The sequence below is a fragment of the Esox lucius genome, chromosome 19, assembly GCF_011004845.1.
Source record: "Esox lucius isolate fEsoLuc1 chromosome 19, fEsoLuc1.pri, whole genome shotgun sequence".
Lineage (NCBI taxonomy): Eukaryota > Metazoa > Chordata > Actinopteri > Esociformes > Esocidae > Esox > Esox lucius.
The window spans coordinates 26100395-26124699 of record NC_047587.1 but is presented as its reverse complement, the minus strand read 5'-3'; the positions used below and the strand labels follow the sequence as shown (position 1 = coordinate 26124699).

The window sequence follows — 24305 nt, the reverse complement described above, 5'->3', positions numbered from 1 at the left end:
CCTGACATTAAACTATTTGAAAATCTATGGCGGAGCTATGGAGAGGAGACTCCCCAATTATGGATTTTGGAAAGATTCTGCAGAGATAAATGGTCTCAGATCCCTGTTCTAGTTCCTTATCAAACATTATAGTACAATACTCAGTGTTATCTTGGCAAGGGAGGGTACACAAAGTACTACATTTAGAGGTGCCAATAAAACTAAAGGTGAGATTAGCTAACTGTCTTATTTTCAGGGAAAAATCAATCTGATAAACAACAATTCATTTTTTTTGTGCCTGTTTAACAGATCTTTAACAAGGGGGGCAGTACTTCTGTGGGAACAGTATATACAGTATACTGAATGCTGATTTGCTAAATGCTGTAGTATTTAAGAAGTTAAGCCATGCATATGACAAAATACCTTACTTACTGTTCAAATTATATTGTTTACCAGTTTATAATAGCCATAACGCACGTCAAGCATTTGGTGAGGTATGGTCAAAATACTATGGCTAACCTCTGTATATCCACACTCAATGTCGCATTGTACGTAAGAACAGCAATTGGCTGTGGTATGTTGGCCACAAACAAGTCACTCTAGGTTAAAAAAAAAGACTGCTTCTCCTAGGCTATGTCTTGCTTTAAAGGTAGAGTTTGTTTTTTGAACAAATCTCTATTTTTGATATTGAAGGTATATAGGCCTACTCTTTTTTTATAGGGCAATTTTACAAGAATTGAACTGCAATCAGCAATTCCCTCCATCATCTTTGTTTTGCAGAACAAGGGCTGAAAACTAACATGAAAAGAAAGGCCTCAAATAGTTCCTCTTAGAAATGTAAAAGCTCTCAGTTTAATGATGCAGGTCTTCAGATGATATACACACGTGTCATTCAAAAGTGCTATGTTCTATTCCATTGTGTGTGATTTGAGCTGTTTCCTCTATCCAGCTGTTGAGTCACACAATATGCAATCTAATGTTATGGATAAAGTTTTGAACGGCACCGTTTCCGGTGTACATCATCTAAAGACCAGCATCATTATACTGAGAGCTTTTGCATTTATAAGAGGCCTTTTCTGACTGAGTTCGGAGCCTTTCTGTTCATGTTATTTTGGAGCCCTTGTGCATAACAAGGAAGTGAATCACTGATTGGGCTTCGTTTCTCAGAGCAAAATTGCTAAGAAAAGCGTGCACTTCTGTAACAACCCATTTACATATACAATTTAAATGCACATTTAGGTTGTTAATCAAGTAAAATGTGCCTTTTAAATGTGGAATACAGACATTTGGAGGCCAGGATTAACATCCCTGGGCTTCTGGCATGGTTCATCTGATGCTGCGATGCTGATACATCAAGCCCTGCAGGCCAGTGTGTCACTGTTCCCCTCCGCCCTCACACTTAGCAGGGCCACTGGCCAAAGAAGAGGAGCTGCTGATATATGTTCTTCCTCACACAGCGTACATTAACACAGAAGAGGAGCTGCTGATATATGTTCTTCCTCACACAGCGTGCATTAACACAGAAGAGGAGGGCTGATATATGTTCTTCCTCACACAGCGTACATAAACACCGAAGAGGAGCTGCTGATATATGTTCTTCCTCACACAGCGTACATTAACACAGAAGAGGAGGGCTGATAAACGTTCTTCCTCACATAGCGTACATTAACACAGAAGAGAAGCTGCTGATATATGTTCTTCCTCACACAGCGTGCATTAACACAGAAGAGGAGCTGCTGATATATGGTCTTCCTCACACAGCGTGCATTAACACAGAAGAGGAGAGCTGATATATGTTCTTCCTCACACAGCGTGCATTAACACAGAAGAGTAGCTGCTGATATATGGTCTTCCTCACACAGCGTACATTAACACAGAAGAGGAGGGCTGATAAACGTTCTTCCTCACATAGCGTACATTAACACAGAAGAGAAGCTGCTGATATATGTTCTTCCTCACACAGCGTGCATTAACACAGAAGAGGAGCTGCTGATATATGGTCTTCCTCACACAGCGTGCATTAACACAGAAGAGGAGGGCTGATATATGTTCATCCTCACACAGCCTACATTAACACAGAAGAGGAGGGCTGATTTATGTTCATCCTCACAGCGTACATTAACACAGAAGCATAGAAACTCTCTTTTGCACTCAACACACACAAATATGCATGCTTTCAATTAGTCATTTACAGATATCCGACAGGTTTAAGTTCATGAAAGATTTCCAAATACACACAACCACACACATGCACAGACACAAGGATTGGCAGTTATCTTTCTTTCTGATCACTAGTCATCTCTGTAGTCTTGTCTCTCCCCTCAGATGGCAGTTGCACCTCCTTGCTCCCTCCTGCTTCCACCAGAGCTCTCCCCTGCTGTGGACACTATGAAGTCTGTTTCTTTAATGTACCAGGAGGCACGCTCATTAGTGAATCATTATCTAAGGTACAGGGAGAGACACAGCTATCGCGCTGAGACATACCGTATATGAACACACACAAAACCGTTTTCCAAGGCAGAACAAGGGACATTGACCTACAGCCTAGCAGGTGATTTGTGAATCCACAAATACACCAAGCTATTAATCTCTTCAGTTTCTGAAACCATGTAAATCTAACAAAATAGTTAATGTTTTCTTAAATGCATAATATGCAATTTAAAAAACACACCATCAAGAACAATTCTTTGTAGTCTCTCCATTTCAATCTTGTTTCTGTGCTGTTCTCTGCAGTGACTTTTAGGAACAAAAAGCTCCCAGGAGCCTTCAAAGGATTCTTAATAATTACAAGCTATAAATTCCTCCAAAACATTCTGCATGTGAGGCCTGTGAACAGAAGGTTCAATAAGGGGTCTGGACTGAATTTTTTTAATGTTTTGTGTGTAAGAATGTTTACCCTATATCCTTATCCGTGACATTCTGTATTGGTATGTCATACTTCTTTGTAGGAAAATACTATAATATACACTCACCTAAAGGATTATTAGGAACACCATACTAATACTGTGTTTGACCCCCTTTCACCTTCAGAACTGCCTTAATTCTACGTGGCATTGATTCAACAAGGTGCTGAAAGCATTCTTTAGAAATGTTGGCCCATATTGATAGGATAGCATCTTGCAGTTGATGGAGATTTGTGGGATGCACATCCAGGGCACGAAGCTCCCGTTCCACCACATCCCAAAGATGCTCTATTGGGTTGAGATCTGGTGACTGTGGGGGCCATTTCAGTACAGTGAAGTCATTGTCACGTTCAAGAAACCAATTTGAAATGATTCAAGCTTTGTGACATGGTGCATTATCCTGCTGGAAGTAGCCATCAGAAGATGGGTACATGGTGGTCATAAAGGGATGGACATGGTCAGAAACAATGCTCAGGTAGGCCGTGGCATTTAAACCATGCCCAATTGGCACTAAGGGGCCTAAAGTGTGCCAAGAAAACATCCCCCACACCATTACACCACCACCAGCAGCCTGCACAGTGTTAATAAGGCATGATGGATCCATGTTCTCATTCTGTTTACGCCAAATTCTGACTCTACCAACTGAATGTCTCAACAGAAATCGAGACTCATCAGACCAGGCAACAGTCTTCAACTGTCCAATTTTGGTGAGCTCGTGCAAATTGTAGCCTCTTTTTCCTATTTGTAGTGGAGATGAGTGGTACCCGGTGGGGTCTTCTGCTGTTGTAGCTCATCCGCCTCAAGGTTGTGTGTGTTGTGGCTTCACAAATGCTTTGCTGCATACCTCGGTTGTAACGAGTGGTTATTTCAGTCAAAGTTGCTCTTCTATCAGCTTGAATCAGTCGGCCCATTCTCCTCTGACCTCTAGCATCAACAAGGCATTTTCGCCCACAGGACTGCCGCATACTGGATGTTTTTTCCCTTTTCACACCATTCTTTGTAAACCCTAGAAATGGTTGTGCGTGAAAATCCCAGTAACTGAGCAGAATGTGAAATACTCAGACCGGCCCGTCTGGCACCAACAACCATGCCACGCTCAAAATTGCTTAAATCACCTTTCTTTTCCATTCTGACATTCAGTTTGGAGTTCAGGAGATTGTCTTGACCAGGACCACACCCCTAAATGCATTGAAGCAACTGCCAAGTGATTGGTTGATTAGATAATTGCATTAATGAGAAACTGAACAGGTGTTCCTAATAATCCTTTAGGTGAGTGTATATACTGAACTATCAAAAGTTTCAGACCATTTCACTTTGTTTACATTTTGTGTTACACACCAAATTTATAATACAATTATTTATTTATTTATTAGATTAGATTTGTTTACTCTCAAAACATTTTTTTTTTTTAATTAGCTCCAATTATTGAGAAAAATAAATATCTCACGATTAAATGAATACCTCATGTTATATCATGTTTAAATATTCAGTCCCTTTATTTAGAAATGTTTTGTGTCTTTGGCAGCTATCACAGGTTTGAGTCATCTTTGGTATGCCTCTACCAGCTTAGCACACCTGGATTTTGGCGATTGCCCACATTCTCCCTTGTAGATTCTCTCACCTCCTTCAGGAGTGATCAGTGAACTGCAATCTTAACGTCTTCTCACAGACTGAGTGCAATGGGGTTTTGGCTGAGCCATTCAAGTACATTCACAGACTTGTCTAGAAGCCACTCCAGCTTTGCCTTGACTGTGTAATTTGGGATGTTGCCAAGCTATTTTTTTTTTTACTTTCCCCAGATCTTTGCCTCAACACAATTGAGGTCCATGGAGATTGCTTGGACTTCATGGCTTGATTTTTGCTCTGACATGGACCTTGAATTGTATGATCTTATATACACAGGTGTGTGCCTTTTTGAATCATGTCCAATTCATTGAAAAAATTTGCCACAAGTGGCTTTCAATCAAATTGTAGAGACATCTCAATAATGATCAAAGGACACAGGATGCACCTGAGCTCCATTTGGAGTGTCATGGCAAAAGGTCTGAATACTTATGTACACTTTTCATAAACTTGCAGAAAATTCTAAAACCATGTTTTCGCTTGTCATTATGGTGTATTATGTGTAGATTGATGGCAAAACATATCTATTTAATTGATAAAAAATTAAGTTTATCTGGAGAAAGTGAAGCGGTCTGAACACAGTATGCCTTAATATAGTCTAATCACACTAGAGTCACTGCTGAATTCTGGTGCTACATTCTCCAGCGCTGCATCTGTCTAAAACTTCTGCTGTCACAGAACAGAGACAGACACCATTCTGTTGGACTGCCAACAGAACAAAGTAGACCTCAGGGCCACGCCTCATTAGTCATTAAAACCCATGAACAACAGGGGAAAGAGGCACATTTGTTCACTGAATCACTGCCTATAAATAACTATAATTGTAAGGGTATTTTAATGGCTGCTCTCCTCTGGGTTGGTAAGAACAGTATAGAGACATTGCGAGTGATTTTTAAAATGCCTCTGGAGACTTTGAACTGACACCCACAAGCAGATCTTTAAGGTTTTTTTACACAGCAGTTGATATCTACTGGATCCCACTCCAGGGAGCTACATTTTAAAGAACTTAAATGGCAAATCTCAGGGTTGTAGACAACATTACAGGTTCGAGGGTTTGTAAGAAATATGGGTGCAGTAGCTGGTGGTGGCATACAATGACTAGGTTTTAATGAACATATATGTGTACATATATCTAAGCTTGACTCCTCACTGGCTGGTGTGAATGTTCTTCAATGCTAGATATTTGGTTGCTTTAAGTTGTATAAGTAGTTTAATATACTGCGTTGTCAAGAAAAGTTAAACCGTTACAGCCTGGTTTGTTAAAAAGCCTAGAGAAAAAAAGACAAAATGCCTGTAGACCTCTCTCACTATAAGGTTAAAAACATTGAAAGATTTGATGATTTTATTTTATTTTTTTACTATTCTTACAAACCTCAAAGCCTCTAAAGCCTCTTAAAGCTTTCAACAACTTCAACATCTTTGATATGTCTAGACTGCCAGTGGCACTACTACAAGTACTGTTGCTACCACAAACACTACTAATACTATTTCACAACCCTACATCATTTTCTAATTTAAATCCTAAGTAAACACTTTTAAAATAGGTATTCTCAATCCAGGCAAATTCAGTAGCAGACACTGTAATTGACCCTGTGGGTCTTACAAGACATGACCATATAGGGTGTGTTTCAAATTGGAAACCATTCTTATTGTCTCTTCTGCTTGTTGTCTTCCCTCAAGAATAGTTTATTTCTTGTACAATCATTTGTTTTATGAATCTCATGGTGAAAATGTGGGTACTTTTGTACCAGATCCTGAGCAAGGATCTTCACTGGATTTGTTTCTGTCTTTCAAAGGAATTATGTTTATGTTCTGTTCATTGGATGCAGACAGCTTTTTGGGTCTTCCACTGCATTTTGAGTGCTGCCCAGTTTCTTCAAATTCCTACTTGACGTTTCTCCCAGCCATCACACCAGATATATTTATGTCTGGGGCAACTGACCAAAGTTCACATTTCCTGGTTGCTAGAAATATTCACAGATGTGATTATTTGGGAAAACAGCACTAAATTATTGGCATGTGAATTGCAAATAATGAAAAAGAGTATGCGTAAAAAATTCTTAATGACACTCATTTTTCATAGCTTCTTGTTCCTATTTATAGTTGCTTACATGACAAGGATGAAAAGAAAGACCTTTGCGAGGCTGCAAAAAATTATTTGACCCCCTGCTGATTTGTACGTTTGCCCACAGACAAAGAAATGATCAGTCTATAATTTTAATGGTAGATTTATTTGAAAAGTGAGAGACAGAATAACAACCAAAAAATCCAGAAAAATGTCAGAAATGTTATAAATTGATTTGAATTTTAATGAGTGAAATAAGTATTCGATCCCCTCTCAATCAGAAAGATTTCTGGCTCCCAGGTGTCTTTTATACAGGTAAAGAGCTGAGATTAGGAGCACACTCTTAAAGGGAGTGATCTCAGGTTGTTACCTGTATAAAAGACACCTGTCCACAGAAGCAATCAATCAATCAGATTCCAAACTCTCCACCATGGCCAAGACCAAAGAGCTGTCCCAGGTTGTCAGGGACAAGATTGTAGACCTACATAAGGCTAGAATGGGCTACAAGACCATCGCCAAGTAGCTTGGTGAGAAGGTGTCAACAGTTGGTGCGATTATTTGCAAATGGAAGAAACACTAAAGAACTGTCAATCGCCATCGGTCTGGGGCTCCATGCAAGATCTCACCTCATGGAGTTGCAATGATCATGAGAACGGTGAGGAATCAGCCCAGAACTACACGGGAGGATCTTGTCAATGATCTCAAGTCAGCTGGGACCATAGTCACCAAGAAAATAATTGGTAACACATTACACTGTGAAGGAATGAAATCCTGCAGCCCACACAAGGTCGCCCTGCTCAAGAAAGCACATGTACAGGCCTGTCTGAAGTTTGCCAATGAACAATTGAATGATTCAGAGGAGAACTGGGTGAAAGTGTTGTGTTGTGACCAAAATCAAGCTCTTTGGCATCAACTCAACTCACCGTGTTTGGAGGAGGAGGAATGCTGCCTATGATCCCAAGAACACCATCCCCACCGTCAAACATGGAGGTGGAAACATTATGATTTGGGGGTGTTTTTCTGCTAAGGGGACAGGACAACTTCACTGCATCAAAGGGACGATGGACAGGGCCATGTACCGTCAAATCTTGGATGAGAACCTCCTTTCTCAGCCAGGGCACTGGAAATGGGTCGTAGATGGGTATTCCAACATGACAATGACCCAAAACACACGGCCAAGGCAACAAAGGAGTGGCTCAAGAAGAAGCACATCAAGGTCCTGGAGTGGCCTAGCCAGTCTCCAGACATTAATCCTATAGAAAATCTGTGGAGGGAGCTGAAGATTCGAGTTGCCAAACGGCAGCCTCGAAACCTCAATGACTTGGGAGAAGATCTGCTAAGAGGAGTTGGACAAAATCCCTCCTGAGATGTGCAAACACATTACATATTATACTTTTTTTACGTTTTGAAATACAGCGTTTTTTTGTGGCACAAAAGGCACATTCCAGTTCCATGAGCACTGTGCTTTGCAGCTGGATAGGCGGCGAGTTTAATCTCAAAAACCATGCAATTAGTAACCACTTTACCTATAAGGCCTGATTTTGGCTGGTCTAAAAACTTTCTATTGGAGCAAATCTAAACAGTTACTTTTGAATTTGTTGTTAAGGAAAAAAAACACCTTAAATCCTGCTACCCATTTCACCTCTGATAGGTAAATCATTACATGACAAAATGGCAAACATGCATTTTAGTGCTCGAACAAAGTCAGACTTGTTCCATGTGCATGTTGGACTCCGGCAGGGCTGCCCTTTGTCACCGGTTCTGTTCGTAATTTTTATGGATAGAATTTCTAGGCGCAGCCAGGGGCCGGAGGGTGTCAGGTTTGGGGACCACACGATTTCGTCTCTGCTCTTTGTGGTTGATGTTGTCGTGTTGGCCCCTTCAAGCCAGGACCTTCAGCATGCACTTGGACGGTTTGCAGCCGAGTGTGAAGCGGTGGGGATGAAAATCAGTACCTCCAAATCCGAGGCCATGGTCCTCAGTCGGAAAAGGGTGGCTTGCCCACTTCAGGTTGGAGGAGAGTGCCTGCCTCAAGTGGAGGAGTTTAAGTATTTAGGGGTCTTGTTCACGAGTGAGGGAAGGATGGAATGGGAGATTGACAAACTGATCGGTGCAGCTTCTGTAGTAATGCGGTCGATGTATCGGTCTGTCGTGGTGAAGAAAGTGCTGAGCCGCAAGGCGAAGCTCTCGATTTACCGGTCAACCTACTCTCACCTATGGTCATGAGCTTTGGGTCATGACCGAAAGGATAAGATCCTGGATACAGGCGGCCGAAATGAGCTTTCTCCGCAGGGTGGCTGGGCGATCCCTTAGAGATAGGGTGAGAAGCTCGGTCACCCGGGAGGAGCTCAGAGTAGAGCCGCTGCTCCTCCACATCGAGAGGGGTCAGCTGAGGTGGCTTGGGCATCTGTTTCGGATGCCTCCGGAACGCCTTCCTGGGAAGGTGTTCCGGTCCCGTCCCACCGGGAGGAGACCCCGGGGAAGACCTAGGACACGCTGGAGGGACTATGTCTCCCGGCTGGCCTGGGAACGCCTCGGTGTCCCCCCAGAAGAGCTGGAGGAAGTGTCTGGGGAGAGGGAAGTCTGGGCATCCCTGCTTAGACTGCTGCCCCCGCTACCCAGCCCCGGATAAGCGGAAGATGATGGATGGATGGAATAAATGTAGCCTCTCATCTTTCATATTCTGAATTCAAAACACACGTGTCCACAAACACACAAACACACACACACACAGCTTGCTGATAGGCCCATGTGAACAGCACTAAGTGGAGTCATTAAGTTCTAATTACAGCATGCTGAGCAGTTTGAGAGGAATGGTCCTATCTGAAGCATAGAAAAGAACTGTTTCTACTAGAGAATAGATTTTTTTTAACAATATGAAAAATAGCTGTAATCATTATTACATAATCTACAGCATTATTACTATGTCATCTACTGTCCAATAGGCTGGGATATTGGACAATAGATGACGTAGTAATAATGATGTAGATTATGACATAGTAGATGTAGATGACGTAGTAATAATGATGTAGATTATGACATAGTAGATGTAGATGACGTAGTAATAATGATGTAGATTATGACATAGTAGATGTAGATAACGTAGTAATAATGACGTAGATTATGTAATAATGATTACAGCTATTTTTCATATTGTTAAATATGGCTTATTCCTTATAGCTGTACTAAGGGTAGGCTTTCCATGGAGTCTTTCTATAAAAACCTCTGCCCCAGAACACTGAGACAATGTTTGAAGTACCTTCTCAATGATAGGAAGGTTTAAAGGTTCTGTGACTTCAGGAGCTCTTTCTTTTAGATAGAAACATATCCCATCAACAGCATGTCTGACCACACCTGGCCCAAGGGAGTGGAAAAGTGCTTGTGTTCACTGCAAACCCCAGGTTTTTGTCCTGTCTTCAGCATTTTCTGTTAATGTTGATATGTCAATTTTTTAAAGCAATTAAGAAAGACACCAGAATATTACTTTTGGGTACAAAAATGTACAACTTGCTATTTTTGGGGGTTTTGATATGCATCATAATTGTGAAGCTGACTGTAACCACAGAAATCAAGGATACAATCATCAGATAAGGCTGTAGTCAAAATGTAGTACTTATTTTGTTCTACCCAATTAGACTACAGAGAGAGGTACTGTTCTACAAGTCCATCAGTGGAATGACAGCTCCAACTGTTCTCTGTTCTGTTGTCAGGAAATGACACACTGGATGAGATTGTAGGCTGTATCTTATTACATGGAGGTTTGTGATGATACATTGGCACCATCAAAGAGAGTGAATAAAAAAAAAAGAAAAATACACCCTGGATTAAAAAGGAAATTAAAACAGTCATCAATAGAGCGGAATCAACTCTGATCAATTTCTAGAGGTGGCAGATATTTTTATGATTTTACAACGAATGTTAGTAAACAAAGCCACTGGCCCAGACCGGCCCAGACCGGCCCAGACCGGCCCAGACCACCTCAGCCATGTTCTGATATCCTGTCACATGGAATTATGAAGTAGGGTTCTGTTAAACTGTTCAATCACACACTTAGAGAAGACACAGGAGCAGCTCTCCGGAAATGATCAATCCTGTGCCCAAGAAGAGCCGCCCTGCTGCCCTCAATGATTACCATCCTGTTGCATTAACACCTGTCATGATGCTGAACATTTTGAATGCATTGTCATTTCCCACATACTCGTTAGGAAACATTAAAGAACCCCTTAAATTAACCTTGAAGCAGCAGAAAAGAGTACACAAAGCTTGTGTCCTTACACCTCCAGGCTCAGTGCCATCTGGTGAAGCCAAGGTTTTATGCCCAGAGGATGTTTGAAGACTTTCCAGCGTTCCTGCTTTTAACACCCTCCAGTCCACAAAGTATTCAGTGGAGGTTATATTTTTGGTCAATTAGGTCACAATGGGTGATATTATTAAAGGCGAGTGTTGCGAGTGCATCCCAGCGGGCTCAGTCATCTTTCCTGTCCTATTTACACTCTATACAGAAGACCAGAAGATCACATGCTCTGAGGTAACATACTACATTTAAAATACTGACCTGATTCAGTACAGAGGACCAATTGGACTGTGGGGCAAGTACTGTAGAACTGCCTGGATCTGAATGGTACCAAAATCAAAGGCCAATCATAGATTTTAGCAAGCCAACACCAGCTTCTTACACAATCACCATGGCAACCAGAGCACAGAACAGGGTTATTAGTACAATTACCTAGGCACAATAGTAAATAATAAGATTACCTTTTCAGAAAATGTAAATCCAGACTGTACTTCCTGAATGGCTGAATGTCAATGATAACAGAGCTTTTTGTTTAATCTGCCATAACTGTTGGTGTAGTTGCCTGTTTGACTCCCTTAAATGGGAAATGCAGAAAACCCCGAAAGGAAGTGTGCTGATCAGTGGTGAGACAATGTGGTAAGTTGGGATAAAGCAGAAGTACAATAACTTTCTGAACATTGATAATGAGCGCACACGTATGATTGAAATTCATACACCCAGTGAACAGGCAAAATACAAGACTTTCATCAGGACAGACTTTCCTCACCTCTTTATGCTGAGAGATACTGACAGCTTTGAGCTGGCATAATCATTTAAATCAACACTGACATATTTGTGTGCCTCATCTTATCTAACAGTTCTTTACTGAACTGATTTTTACACAAATGTTCTCTTCTTTATGATTACTCTGCGCGTACTGCTAGATCTAAAGTCTGTTCTACACAAAATAAAGTGATTAAATTAAATGAATGTGGAATTTTATTAAACACTGGCAATTCTGACTTAACTGGATGGACATTCTGGATGGCCAACAATGTAACAGATACATGATGAAACAATGAACAGGTTGAAGTCATAACAGTGGTGACAAGCCACTCCTCACCGCCGCAGTCTCCTGTTGGAGGGCCTGGCTGGCAAAGCGAGCCACATGAGTGATGATGGGGGAGAAGTTGGTGGGTCCGTAGAAGCGGATGTGAGGCAGACAGTTAGAGTAGGCCTGGGCAATCCCCTCCACACCTAACCACAGGAAGCACACATACAAACCAGCATAAATGCTCACCTGTACACTCCAACTACACTAAAATTCAGTATATTTCTAAGGACTAAGTATAGCATTTCTCTGATCCATTGGGCAGATGACTTTGTACAAAGCAAAAACCATAAACAACCTTAGTAAAGCCTGCAGAAAGTTCAATGTTGATTTTTGTGTTTTTTTATTGGGCTTAAATAAAACATAGTTGCTCACCTTGGCAGAATGGATTGGTGGGGTCAAAGTTGATAGCAAATTCATGAGACACCTGTAGGTTAAAGAAAAAGACAGTCTCACTTCCAATTGAAAATGTATAATGTCTACACAGAGTCTACAGAAATGCAGCTGCAGTATAAAGATATTTTCATTGTAGAAATTTAACGGGTTGGAAAAGCAGTGAATTGCATATGTGACAAACATGTCTCCCTCCCCCACATCCTGCTTCTCTCACTTCATCTATTCTTCTTCTACTTTCCAGCTCACCAGTTACATTACATACATTTCCATACCTGTAATGATCATCTACCTCTTTCCATCCACTTGTCCTCTCAGACCAAAGATGGGTTTAACCCTAAATGCTTCCCTTATACCATCTGAAGGCTAAATATTCTGTCCATTTCTGTTGCTCACCATCCTCTTTCTTTTGTCCTTTTTATCAGTGCAATGCCATGGCAACCCAGATGGGATGACAGTTGCATAATCATTGGGATATGCATGTATTATACGCTCTGTCTCTCTGGAAGCACTATCTTCAAGTTGCCTTCTTCTCTTTAGCACTCTTTACGGATCTATGTCTATAATCACGAGCAGTGGGTTGTGGAAACAAATGCTCACACACAGACAGTACTGGACATTCACTCACCTTCCAGTCTGGAGGGAGTTGAGCCCCAAATCCAAGAGCAGGAAACATCTTGTCGCTGAAGAAAAATAGCAGCACATTGGCAGTTTTGAGTAAATAGCTAAATCATCAAAATGTTAATACACTTGGGAAGGTACCAGAAACAGTTAAAACGGAGTAGACAGACAGAATGGTTGAATGACCTTCAGGGGACTTAACAGTAATTGTGATTAATTATAGAATAGAGTTGCTGCAACTCCACTTTTTCAGTCCTGCCATACCAAAGATCTGGAGCTTCCAGAAGCTTCTGGGTATGTATGGATCATGTTCAACAGCAAGTCACTAGGCAGTATACACATGTAGGCAGTTTAACTACAGTTTGTTAACACCATCTGCTCTTCGTTCTCTGTAGGCTATAACTCAGACTGAAATGTATTGAATTGAAACTCAATGAGAACAAATGGTATTATATTCGGTCCTATTATGTAGAATACTCTGATCGTCACTTGATCTTCCAGACACTGATTCAGCTTTGATCTAACGTTATTAAACTTCAGTAGCCTGTTCTCTATAATTAGAGGAGAGACTGTGTGTGGAGAACACATGGGCAGAACGTAGTCTTCACATGTAAAGAAGCTTTGGGGAACTCCAGAGCCTTTCCTTCGGCAGACTAAAGATGCCAGAAATAATGCTTCCTTAGCCAAGGGCAAAATAGTATACTGTGTGTATCTGTGACATGATCATACTGAATCATTAGTGTTCAGTTGACTGAAATAGGACTCACGTGTCATAGTCCTGGATTATCTGGCCCACAGCCAGGATGGCTGACAGGTACTCATTGCTGCCCAGAGGGTTGATGTAGTGAAGAGAGGAGGGCTCCCGAGGGTTCCCATTCGACGCAGTGAAGTCAATGCCAACCTACAGGAAGGAAAAGCAAAAAGGAGACAAGACATGCTCACAAACACAAAACAAAGCATATAAATCAGCTTTAAATAGGAAAAGAAATTGAAGCATATAAAAAGATTCCAGTGAATCCTAGAGAACCTTATTTCAGGCTCTAGTTTGTCCTGAGGCAGAGTGACTTCATTTAGATGGTAACAATATAAACATGCAAATTGTCTCAAAGATTAGAACTGGCATGCCCTCCCTGAGGCAGTGACGGGGTGTACAAGTGTTCACCCACTAATAAGCCCACATCCTCATCCAGCCCAGCCTGGTGGCTTCAATCAACAATACGCCCAAGACCTCATCCAGCCCAGCCTGGTGGCTTCAAACAACACTAAGACCACATCCTCATCCACCACATCCTGGTGGCTTCAATCAACAATACGCCCAAGACCTCATCCAGCCCAGCCTGGTGGCTTCAAACAACACTAAGACCACATCCTCATCCACCACATCCTGGTGGCTTCAAACAAAACTAAGACCACATCCTCATCCAGTCCAGCCTGGTGGCTTCAATCAACAATACACCCAAGTCCTCATCCAGCCCAGCCTGGTGGCTTCAATCAACACTACGCCCAAGACCTCATCCAGCCCAGCCGGATGGCTTCAATCTACACTATCCCATATCCTCATCCAGCCCAGCATGGTGGCTTCAATCAGTACTAAGACCACATCCTCATCCAGCCCAGCCTGGTGGCTTCAATCAACAATAAGCCCACATCCTCATCCACCACATCCTGGAGGCTTCAAACAACACTAAGCCCACATCCTCATCCAGCCCAGACTAATCGCTTCAATCAACATGCTTATCAAAGCGCATGGCTGATGACTCAGATCTCCTGGAGCACCTTCAAAACCTGCTGCTGACAATTGGGCAGCTTGTACTGGACAATATATGGAGAATGAGGAGAGAGAGGGAAGAGACTGAGAGGAGAGAGGAAGATAAGGAGTGATGCGATCTGACAGAATCAGGGTGCCACTTCATAGCCCAACCCCTGTTTCTCCTTCAAGCCCTAGGCAAGGTGAGCAGTGAACAGTTACTCATGCGAGAGAAGAGAGCTAACTCACATCTCCAGCTGAGCCTCAGTTTCCTCTAGATCAGACCTGGGCAAGATAAGGCCCTAAAAGGAGATTTCTTGGGGTCTGGGCTGCTGGAATCGCTGTCATTAAAAGCACGTAGTACAAAAAATATACTGTATGAAGTTAGATGACGGCAATTATACCAACATTTGCTTTAAATGAAAATCTTCAGAAGTGATTTCATAGACATATGTCTGCCCTAATAACTATTATACCTATATAACTGTTATACACTATACCTTATGTAGCTTATTCTGTTGAGTTGAAAGTAAAGTTTTAAGGCAAATATGTGTTGCAACATTTCTGTTGAATAATAACCCTCAAAAGTTTTTTTTTAGGCCTTTGCCTGCCATAATAACAGTTGTTAACAGAAAATAATTAAAAAAAAACATTGTTAAATTAAATTAAGTTCAATTATGAAAAACGGTGTTGCATGGAAAATAAATATGCATAAATATAATATGCGAGTTAACAGAGTTAGCTATGTTGAGTGTTTTTTAGGCATGTTGGTTAAAAAGTAATCTGGCCCACGATGTTCTCTGGCATTTTCAGTGTGGCCACCCAGTGAAAAATACTGCCCACCCCTGCTCTAGATGGATGACCACTCTATTTGTTAACCATGTCTTTATCACTGTTTGGTGTGGAGACCCTAAAGTACAATCAGATCGATTCTTACAGTAGATCGCTTTAAGACTTAACACTGGTCAACTGGGCAGTACTTGACACAGAATGCCTGACCTGCACGATGGTTGACCACTGCTTTAAGTTCTTTTAACATAATGCTACATGACTGTGTTATATTGCCAATAAGGTTATCCCTGCAATTACGACAAACACAATCTTTATTTCAAGGGTATATTTGAGCAGCTCTCCTCATCTTCATCTCTAGAGAAACTATTTTCCCTCTAACAGATTAGGATTAGATGCATGTTAAGTCTGATTGAATGCTGTGGAACAGAGAGAGAGAAACAGAACAGCTTTAACAGAGATCACTCAGAGCCCTGGGTCTCTGACAAAAGAAAGCCGAGAACTGCAGGATGCACATTTGAGGATTTATATTCACATTCCTTCTCAAACACTGATCTCAACTGAACTATATCATTCAGGTATATAATTTCTACTAAGCATAAATGGGGATATTCTTAAATAACTTGAAATGTGGATTGAGATTGAAAGTGGATTGAGAATGAGGTTTTATGATGTTATGAGCATCTTATTAATGTTTCCAAAATAAAAAATATACATATATAATTAGTCAAAGTAGAAAAAGGATAATTTATTTTTTTAATACACCATAAAATTGTCAGAAGTCATAACACATGTTCTGCTCATCATCTAGGTTTCAGAAAATGTTTACAGAAAGGACAAACATAATATGACACAGTACAAAAGCAAAATCCATTGGATCATCAAGAGGGACCTACAGTGGATATACAAAGTCTATACCCCCCTGTTAAAATGCCAGGTTTTTGTGATGTAAATGAATGAGACAAAGATAAATCATGTCAGAACTTTTACCACTCTTAATGTGACCTATAATGTGACCAATTCAATTGAAAAACAAACTGAAATCTTTGAGGGGGAAAAATGTAAAATAAAAAATTTACAATAACCTGGTTGCATAAGTGTGCACACCCTCTTATAACTGGGGATGTGGCTTTGTTCAGAATTAACCAATCACTTTCAAACTCATGTTAAAGTCATTAAAACACCTGCCATCATTTAAATTGACTCTGATTAATCACAAATAAAGTTCAGCTGTACTAATAGGATTTTCCTGACATTTTCTTAGTTGCATCTCAGAGCAAAAGCCATGGTCCGCAGAGAGCTTCCAAAGCATCAGAGGGATCTCATTGTTGAAAGATATCAGTCAGGAGAAGGGTACAAAAGCATTTCCAAAAGCATGGACATCCCTGGACATCCCTCCAAAATGTATGAAAAGACAAGAAGAAAACTGGTCAGGGAGGCTTCCAAGAGGCCTACAGCAACATTAAAGGAACTGCAGGAATTTCTGGCAAGTACTGGCTGTGTGCTACATGTGACAACAATTTCCCGTATTCTTCATATGAATGGGCTGTGGGGTAGGATGGCAAGACGGAAGCATTTTCTTACAAAGAAACACATCCAAGCCAGGCTGAAGTTTGCAAAAACAAAGTAAAGTCCCCCTAAAGCACGTGGGAAAATGTGTTATGTTCTGATGAAACCAAGGTTTAACTTTTTGGCCATAATTCCAAAAGGTATGTTTGGCGCAAAAACAATACTGCACATACCCAAAGAACACCATAACCACAGTCAAGCATGGTGGTGGCAGCATCATGCTTTGGGACTGTTTTTCTTCAGCTGGAACCGGGGCCTTAGTAAGGGTGGAGGGAATTATGAACAGTTCCAAATACCAGAAAATGTTGCCACAGAACCTTCAGGCGTCCTGAAAGATGAAGAGAACGGCTTCTTCATCATCAGATCCAAAATCCACAAAAGCATGGTTTCCCCAGAAGATGATTAATGTTTTAGAATGGCCCAGCCAGAGCCCAAACCTGAATCCAATTGAACATCTGTGGGGAGATCTGAAGAGGGCTGTACACAGGAAATGTCCTCACAATCTGACAGAATTGGAGAACAGTGGGCAAATATTGCCACGTCTAAATTTGCAATGCTAATAGACTCCTACACAAAAAGACTGAGTGCTGTATAAAAATCAAAAGGTGCTTCAACAAAGTATTAGTTTAAGGGTGTGCACACTTATGCACCCAGGTTATTGTGAGTGTAAAATTTTTCCCCCTCAAAGTTTTCAGTTTGTTTTTCAATTGAATTGTTCACGTTATAGGTTACATTAAAGGTGGAAAAAGTTCTGACATGATTTATCTTTGTATCATTCTTTTACATCATAAGAAACTGACATTTTAACAGGGGTGTGTAGAATTTTTCTATCCACTGTACATTAGCCTTGCTAACAGTCCCTTTAGCCTAGATTCTATTCCCTATACTTCCATTACCCTTGCTAACAGTCCCTTTAGCCTAGATTCTATTCCCTATACTTCCATTAGCCTTGCTAACAGTCTCTTTAGCCTAGATTCTATTCCCTATACTTCCATTAGCCTTGCTAACAGTCCCTTTAGCCTAAATTCCATTCCTTATACATTCATTAGCCTTGCTAACAGTCCCTTTAGCCTACATTCCATTGCCTATACTTTCATCAGCCTTGCCTAACAATTCCTTTATCCTACATTCCATTCGTTTTACTTCAAGTCATGTGCCAATTGGCAACGACAAGAGTGTCAAGGATTTGAGTGTTAGCTAAGAGACTGGTACTCAGTGCCGGCGCCAGGATGACATGACTGAGGGTGCATTTTGTATAAATGAGGAAGCATGTCTAATCACTGCGCACCCCCCCAGACATTTTTTTTTTAAACATAGATACGCATGTAAAGCCGATCGACATGCATTGATCGTAATGTGTTGACAAAGACCATCAGACCGAGTCGAATTCATATACGATCGGCTATGTATATGGGGACACAAAACTGAGGGAGCACTGCCCACTTCTGCCCCCCCACCCCCGTGGAACCGGGCCTGCTGGTACTCACACCACTCTTTCATTTCTGCTGCACGCAATTTGGCTCCGGCACAAACCACAGTAGCTATGGCAACACAAATGTTGTATTCTCTTAAAAAAATGACAACATTCAGACAAAATTATTGGTTCAACAGAATCACACAGAAGGTAGTGTGAGTACCGTTCTCTTTAGCAAACATTCCCATCCTCATCATTACCAGAGATTAGCCTTTCAACAATCTCAGTGTTCGATATACAGTAAAGTTGGATTTGCGGTTAATTGGATAGTTAATATTGAGTAATTAAAATACATTTAAAATCATTCATATTTTTAACTCTTATTTAGCAAAAGTATTTAAATTATTTGAAAACCAATTTTAATTCTCAATTTTAAGACAATTAAATGCAAAACAAATAAATATTAAATAACAGTGATATAGATTACATATACAGATAGGAATAGGGGATTCAACAGGTGCAGTTTATTATCAAATAGCAGTTTATTATATTTTGAAGGAGAGGAAAGACTGGAGTCTCAAGCTTAAGGGTCTTAAGTCTGGACACAAGTAATTTAAGAGGTGTGGCAAATTGGAACCACTGAATGGCAACCATAATGTTGCCATTCAGGGAATTTTAAAAGCTCTTTTGTGGCTGTAAAGTACTTAGTTTGGATTTTCATAAGCCTCTCTTGCTCTTAAAGAAGAATTTCACAAACGTTAGATGGTTCCTCAGCATGAAAGTAATCCAGGGGCTATGATGATCCGTAATCCATGGTTCAGATATCTATAAAAAATACGGCAAGGTAAATATCTATAGATGTAATGGGGGCATGTACTGTAAAAAATTCTGCAAATCACCTGGGGCCGGATCAGAATGAACTGGATTTTGTAAACCACATTTTTTCTAATATTCACAGCCATGCCATGGACTGTTCTCTGTTTATAAGTTACAAATATAGTGACAATACTAATTGACAGTATAATGCAAGAATATAAAATAAATAAACATCCTGAAATCATCATAGCATTCCATACCTTTTTTCACCTTTAACAAGATCTTGTAACCAACTATTTTCAAAGTGTACAAAAAATGAATCATTTTTTTAAAAAAAGAAAGAAAACTGTCAATATCTTGGTTGCATAACTGTGCACACCCTTTCGAATAGGGGTTGCAACTGTGCTCAGATTTAACAATTTTCATTACAAGTCATGTACAAAGGGAATTTGTCATCACTTGACATCAACTGAAGTTATTGTTATTACTGATAAATAAAATCAGCTGCTCCTGTAGGATTTCTTGGTTTCATACAGTAAAATAGCCTTGGTGCACAAGGAGCTAACAGAACATCTACGGGGTCATGCTGTTGAAAGTTACAGATCAGGAGGGATATAAAAGTAATCTCAAGGCATTATATAAACCATGGAACATTGTTATGTCCCTCCAAAATTTATGACAGGACAAGGAGAAAGCTCATCATGGAGGCTATCTACAATAGCAACCTTAAAGGAGCTGCAGGAATTTCTGGTAGCATCTGGGTGTGTTGGCATGATGGAAACCAATACATGAACATCTAAACCCATATACATTTAGCAAGAAGAGACATTTGATCTTCCAAAATCATGTAGAAATGTGTGATGGTCTGATGGGAGGGAGCAATTTACCTGCTTCTAACATTGGTAGGACAGATCCCCCCTGTCCCCCTACCGCTATGCCCCTGGGTGTCTAGATGCTTTACATTAACTTTTAAAAAACATCCCCTGAAACAAACTTTCGAATTTGGTCTGATATAACTTAGAAGTTATTTGGACATTAGTATACATGTTGACATGCCCTAATTCCATTGATTTTAGCATAAACTGAAATTGAAGCTGAAGTTTGTAAAAAATAACATTAATTATAGTTTATCTTGGCCCACAGACCACAGTGGAGGTGATGAACCACAAAACATTAAGCTCTAAAATAGTGAAACTTTCTTTTTATGTATGTAAACACCAAATCATCACGTTGGTGTTAAATGTTGTTCTCACATTCTGTTAAACCCTGGGGCTGATAAAACAGATCACAGTGAGTACTGCTCTTAGAATTTCACTGTTGCATGAATATGTACAACATTTCTGTGCCATTAGAGATAATACATTATTTTATTAACCTATGCAAGTGGGTTATTTTCAAATTATGAATACATGTTTAAAAGATATTTCAAAATGTCTTAAAAGGGTCAGAGATGCGGGAGAGTCTGGGTCACATATCAGAGATGGGAGAGAGTGGAAGTCAAAGGTCAGAGATGGGAGAGACTCAGGGTCAAGGGTCAGAAATGGAAGGGACTAGGACTCAAGGGTCAGAGATGGGAGGGACTCAGAGTCAAGGGTCAGAGATGAAAGGGAGTGGAAGTCAAGGGTCAAAGATGGGGGAGTGTGGAATTCAAGGGTCAGAAATGGGAGGGACTCAGAGTTAAGGGTCAGAGATGGGGGAGAGTGGGAGTCAAGGGTCAGAGATGGGGGAGAGTGTGAGTCAAAGGTCAGAGATGGGAGGGAGTCAGAGTGAATGGTCAGAGATGGGGGAGAGTGGGAATCAAAGGTCAGAGATGGGGAGGATTGGTGGTCAAGGGTCAGATAAGGGAGAGAGTTTGGTTCAAGGGTCAGAAATGGGGAAGAGTGGGCAGTCAAGGTAATAGACAGGGAAACATTGAGATTAGGGATGATGTCCTACTTACAGTAAACATGATCTGGCATCCCCCTAAAATATAGTCCAGGAAGGTGTAGTCCCTTTCCACCTATGGAGAGAATATTACCAAAAAAATTAACAATTATGGCATTCTAACTGTAGCTTTTCAAATTATTTCCCCCAAAAGTAAACAATTGGAGGAGACGGCCAGTGGCCTTTTCATAGGACTGAGTCATCTCCATGTTCAGTAATTGGCTGTCTGAACAAAGGTGATTAGTGCAGGCAGCCCTGTGGTTGGCTGTGGGACTGACAGGTGTTTTGTGCTGATATTAATATATGCATTTAACAGGGATTTGAAGCCATTACTCTAATCCCAGCCTACAGCAAAGCCACACTTACAAGCGTTTTGTTTAGAATGAAAAAAAACAATAATGAAGGCAAGTAATTATCTGTGTGCATAATGCTTTAATGTGCATTCATAATATTCAAAGCTTTTTCCTTTTAGACCTAATATGCCTTTTGCAAATGCCATAATAGGTTGACTAATTAACGATGAAGAGGGACAGTGTGTATTGTATATCTATAGGTATCTGTGTGTTTTGGTTCACCTTGCATGACTTCAGAATGATGACTCCAGAGTTTTTGTAGCTCTTTTTCTTTTTCTGCTTCTTCGGATTGATGCATTCAAACTCGACCTGGAGGAGAGAAACACGGAGTGAGGAATTACAACTGGAACTACATCTGCACACCCACATGATTTACACTCATTCAAACATAAGTTCCATTTGCATGTCTGCCATTAGCTAATGACAAAGTTTTTCACCAAAAAAACTGGTCAAACACAAAGCTGTTCATACTTTTCTCAGCAGCTGTAAATCATCTACACAATATGATATAGTGAGGTCAAAACATACCATAGCAGTACAGAGAAATGTCTACAGCAGTCACAAGTGAAACATGCACTTGTGACTATAAATATTAACAGGTGAGCTCTGCTTTAAGACTGTACTGGCATCTAATTATAGCTTGAAGTGCATTGAAATGGGAAACAATAGAGAGAACAGAATTGTGAAGTTACAAAGAATCTGTTACCTCCAGCGAATTCTGGGCTTCGCTCATTTTGGTGACCGTGGTCTGAAACTCTCCAATGAAGTCATGGCCTCCATCATTGTCATAATCATAGCAGAGTACCTGTCAGTTGAGGCAACAGGCAGAACACAAACAACAACAAAAGAATCTTAAGTTAGTGACCTGGGGTGGTGCAACGGACACATCCCATACTGCAGCATGGGTTTGAATCGGACCCACTGTTCTTTGAGCAAAAACTCACTCAACAGGAAATCGTGTCGTCAAACATATATATATGTATATAGGTGCTGGTCATAACATTTGAATATCATCAAAACATTTATTTATTTCAGTAATTCCATTCAAAAAGTGAAACTTGTATAATGTATACATTCATTCCACACAGACTGATATATTTCAAGTGTTTATTTCTTTTAATTTTGATGATTATAACTGACAACTACTGAAAACCCCAAGTTTCACTTTTTGAATGGAATTACTGAAATAAATCTACTTTTTGATGATATTCTAATTTTATGACCCGCACCTGTATATCATGGCATTCTATATATATATATATATATTTTGCACATATGAAGGGGGATTCCACTGCTAAAAGATTCTTGCCATAACTCAGATGAATCCTCCACTTTGACTGCAAACAGGTGCCAGAGGTCCTTTTAGATTCAACTACTGTTTATATTTGGGGCAAAAAACACCACAACAGTTTTGAGCTATTATTCTATATGAGGACTAGGGGCTGAAACAGGAGGAAAGATCTGGTGAGCAACCACCCAAGCCCTGGATAATGGCACACATTGTTAAATTGTCACTGACCTTGATGCTTCTGTCCACATCCCCATTACAGAGGGAGATGAGAGGTACCGTGAAGGGCTTCCACACTGGGTCCAGGGTGTTCTTTATCACCTGCAGCACAAGAACACACATCTCACTTTGAATACAGAAATGGATTCAGGTCTCTCCGGTTCTGGTGCTCATGCACCTTGTTTAGTAATATAAAACACCCTGACCAGCCCTTAGCTCCTCACCTCTGTCCTGTGGACTAACATCCACTTCCCATCATCTCCCTGCTTGTGGAACTCCAGGTAGGGGTCTGATTTACCAAAGAAATCCTACAAAACAAAACAGTGTGGTTTGCCAATGACCCACATAGCTGCAGGCATACCACCATGACCTGTAGGAGGCATTGTTATTTCACCAGCGTCATCTTCATTGAAAAAATATTCTTGTTATTCCAAATATAATGTAAGAACTTCTCAACAGCGAATATAACATGATGTTACTATGTAGGCAGTGGCTGCTACCTTCTTGTCAAGCTTTCTCCCACACAAGGTCAATGTGATTATTCTATTGTCTGACAGTTCCAGAGCAGTTATCTGTAAACAAGAAATAAACTGTTACTGTGTGGTACTATGTAACACTAAATCATGTTAAACAATACTGTGTGGTACAATGTAACACTATATCACGTTAAACAATACTGTGTGGTACTATGTAACACTAAATCATGTTAAAGAATACTGTGTGGTACAATGTAACACAACGCTGTGTTAAAAAAATACTGTGTGTGTATGAGTTGTGTAAGCATGATGCTCTCACGGTGATGGTTCCCTTCCCAGCTGGCTTGCCATTGGCCAAGGTCAGAGGCCGGTGAAGTTTCTTATTGGACACAATCTGAAGGTAACAGACCAGAAAGAGAAAGCAGTGATGACTTAAATGCCCAACTTCTGACATACAGTGGATGAATAATAGGGAAGGATTCACAGACTGAGGTTAGGGACCAGTGGATGAATAATAGGGAAGGATTCATAGACCGAGGTTAGGGACCATTGGATGAATGGTAGGGAAGGATTCACAGACTGAGGTTAGGGACCAGTGGATGAATGGTATGGAAGGATTCACAGACTGAGGTTAGGGACCATTGGATGAATGGTAGGGAAGGATTCACAGACTGAGGTTAGGGACCAGTGGATGAATGGTATGGAAGGATTCACAGACTGAGGTTAGGGACCAGTGGATGAAT

The 24305-nt window shown here is 40.6% G+C and overlaps 1 protein-coding gene across 1 annotated transcript in view; it reads right to left on the bottom strand.

The window, feature by feature from the left end:
- The window catches only part of cpne2 (copine II), a 43419-nt gene that overhangs the window by 8937 nt on the left and 10177 nt on the right, over positions 1-24305 (bottom strand). The window contains exons 4-14 of the mRNA XM_013138968.3: positions 23882-23956; positions 23587-23658; positions 23311-23394; positions 23099-23188; positions 22286-22384; positions 21802-21888; positions 21243-21302; positions 13736-13869; positions 12976-13030; positions 12330-12381; positions 11967-12100 (exon numbers count right to left, since the gene is read on the bottom strand). Coding sequence (XP_012994422.1) covers positions 11967-12100; positions 12330-12381; positions 12976-13030; positions 13736-13869; positions 21243-21302; positions 21802-21888; positions 22286-22384; positions 23099-23188; positions 23311-23394; positions 23587-23658; positions 23882-23956 — 942 coding nt within the window. The remainder of the gene's footprint in view (positions 1-11966; positions 12101-12329; positions 12382-12975; positions 13031-13735; positions 13870-21242; positions 21303-21801; positions 21889-22285; positions 22385-23098; positions 23189-23310; positions 23395-23586; positions 23659-23881; positions 23957-24305) is intronic.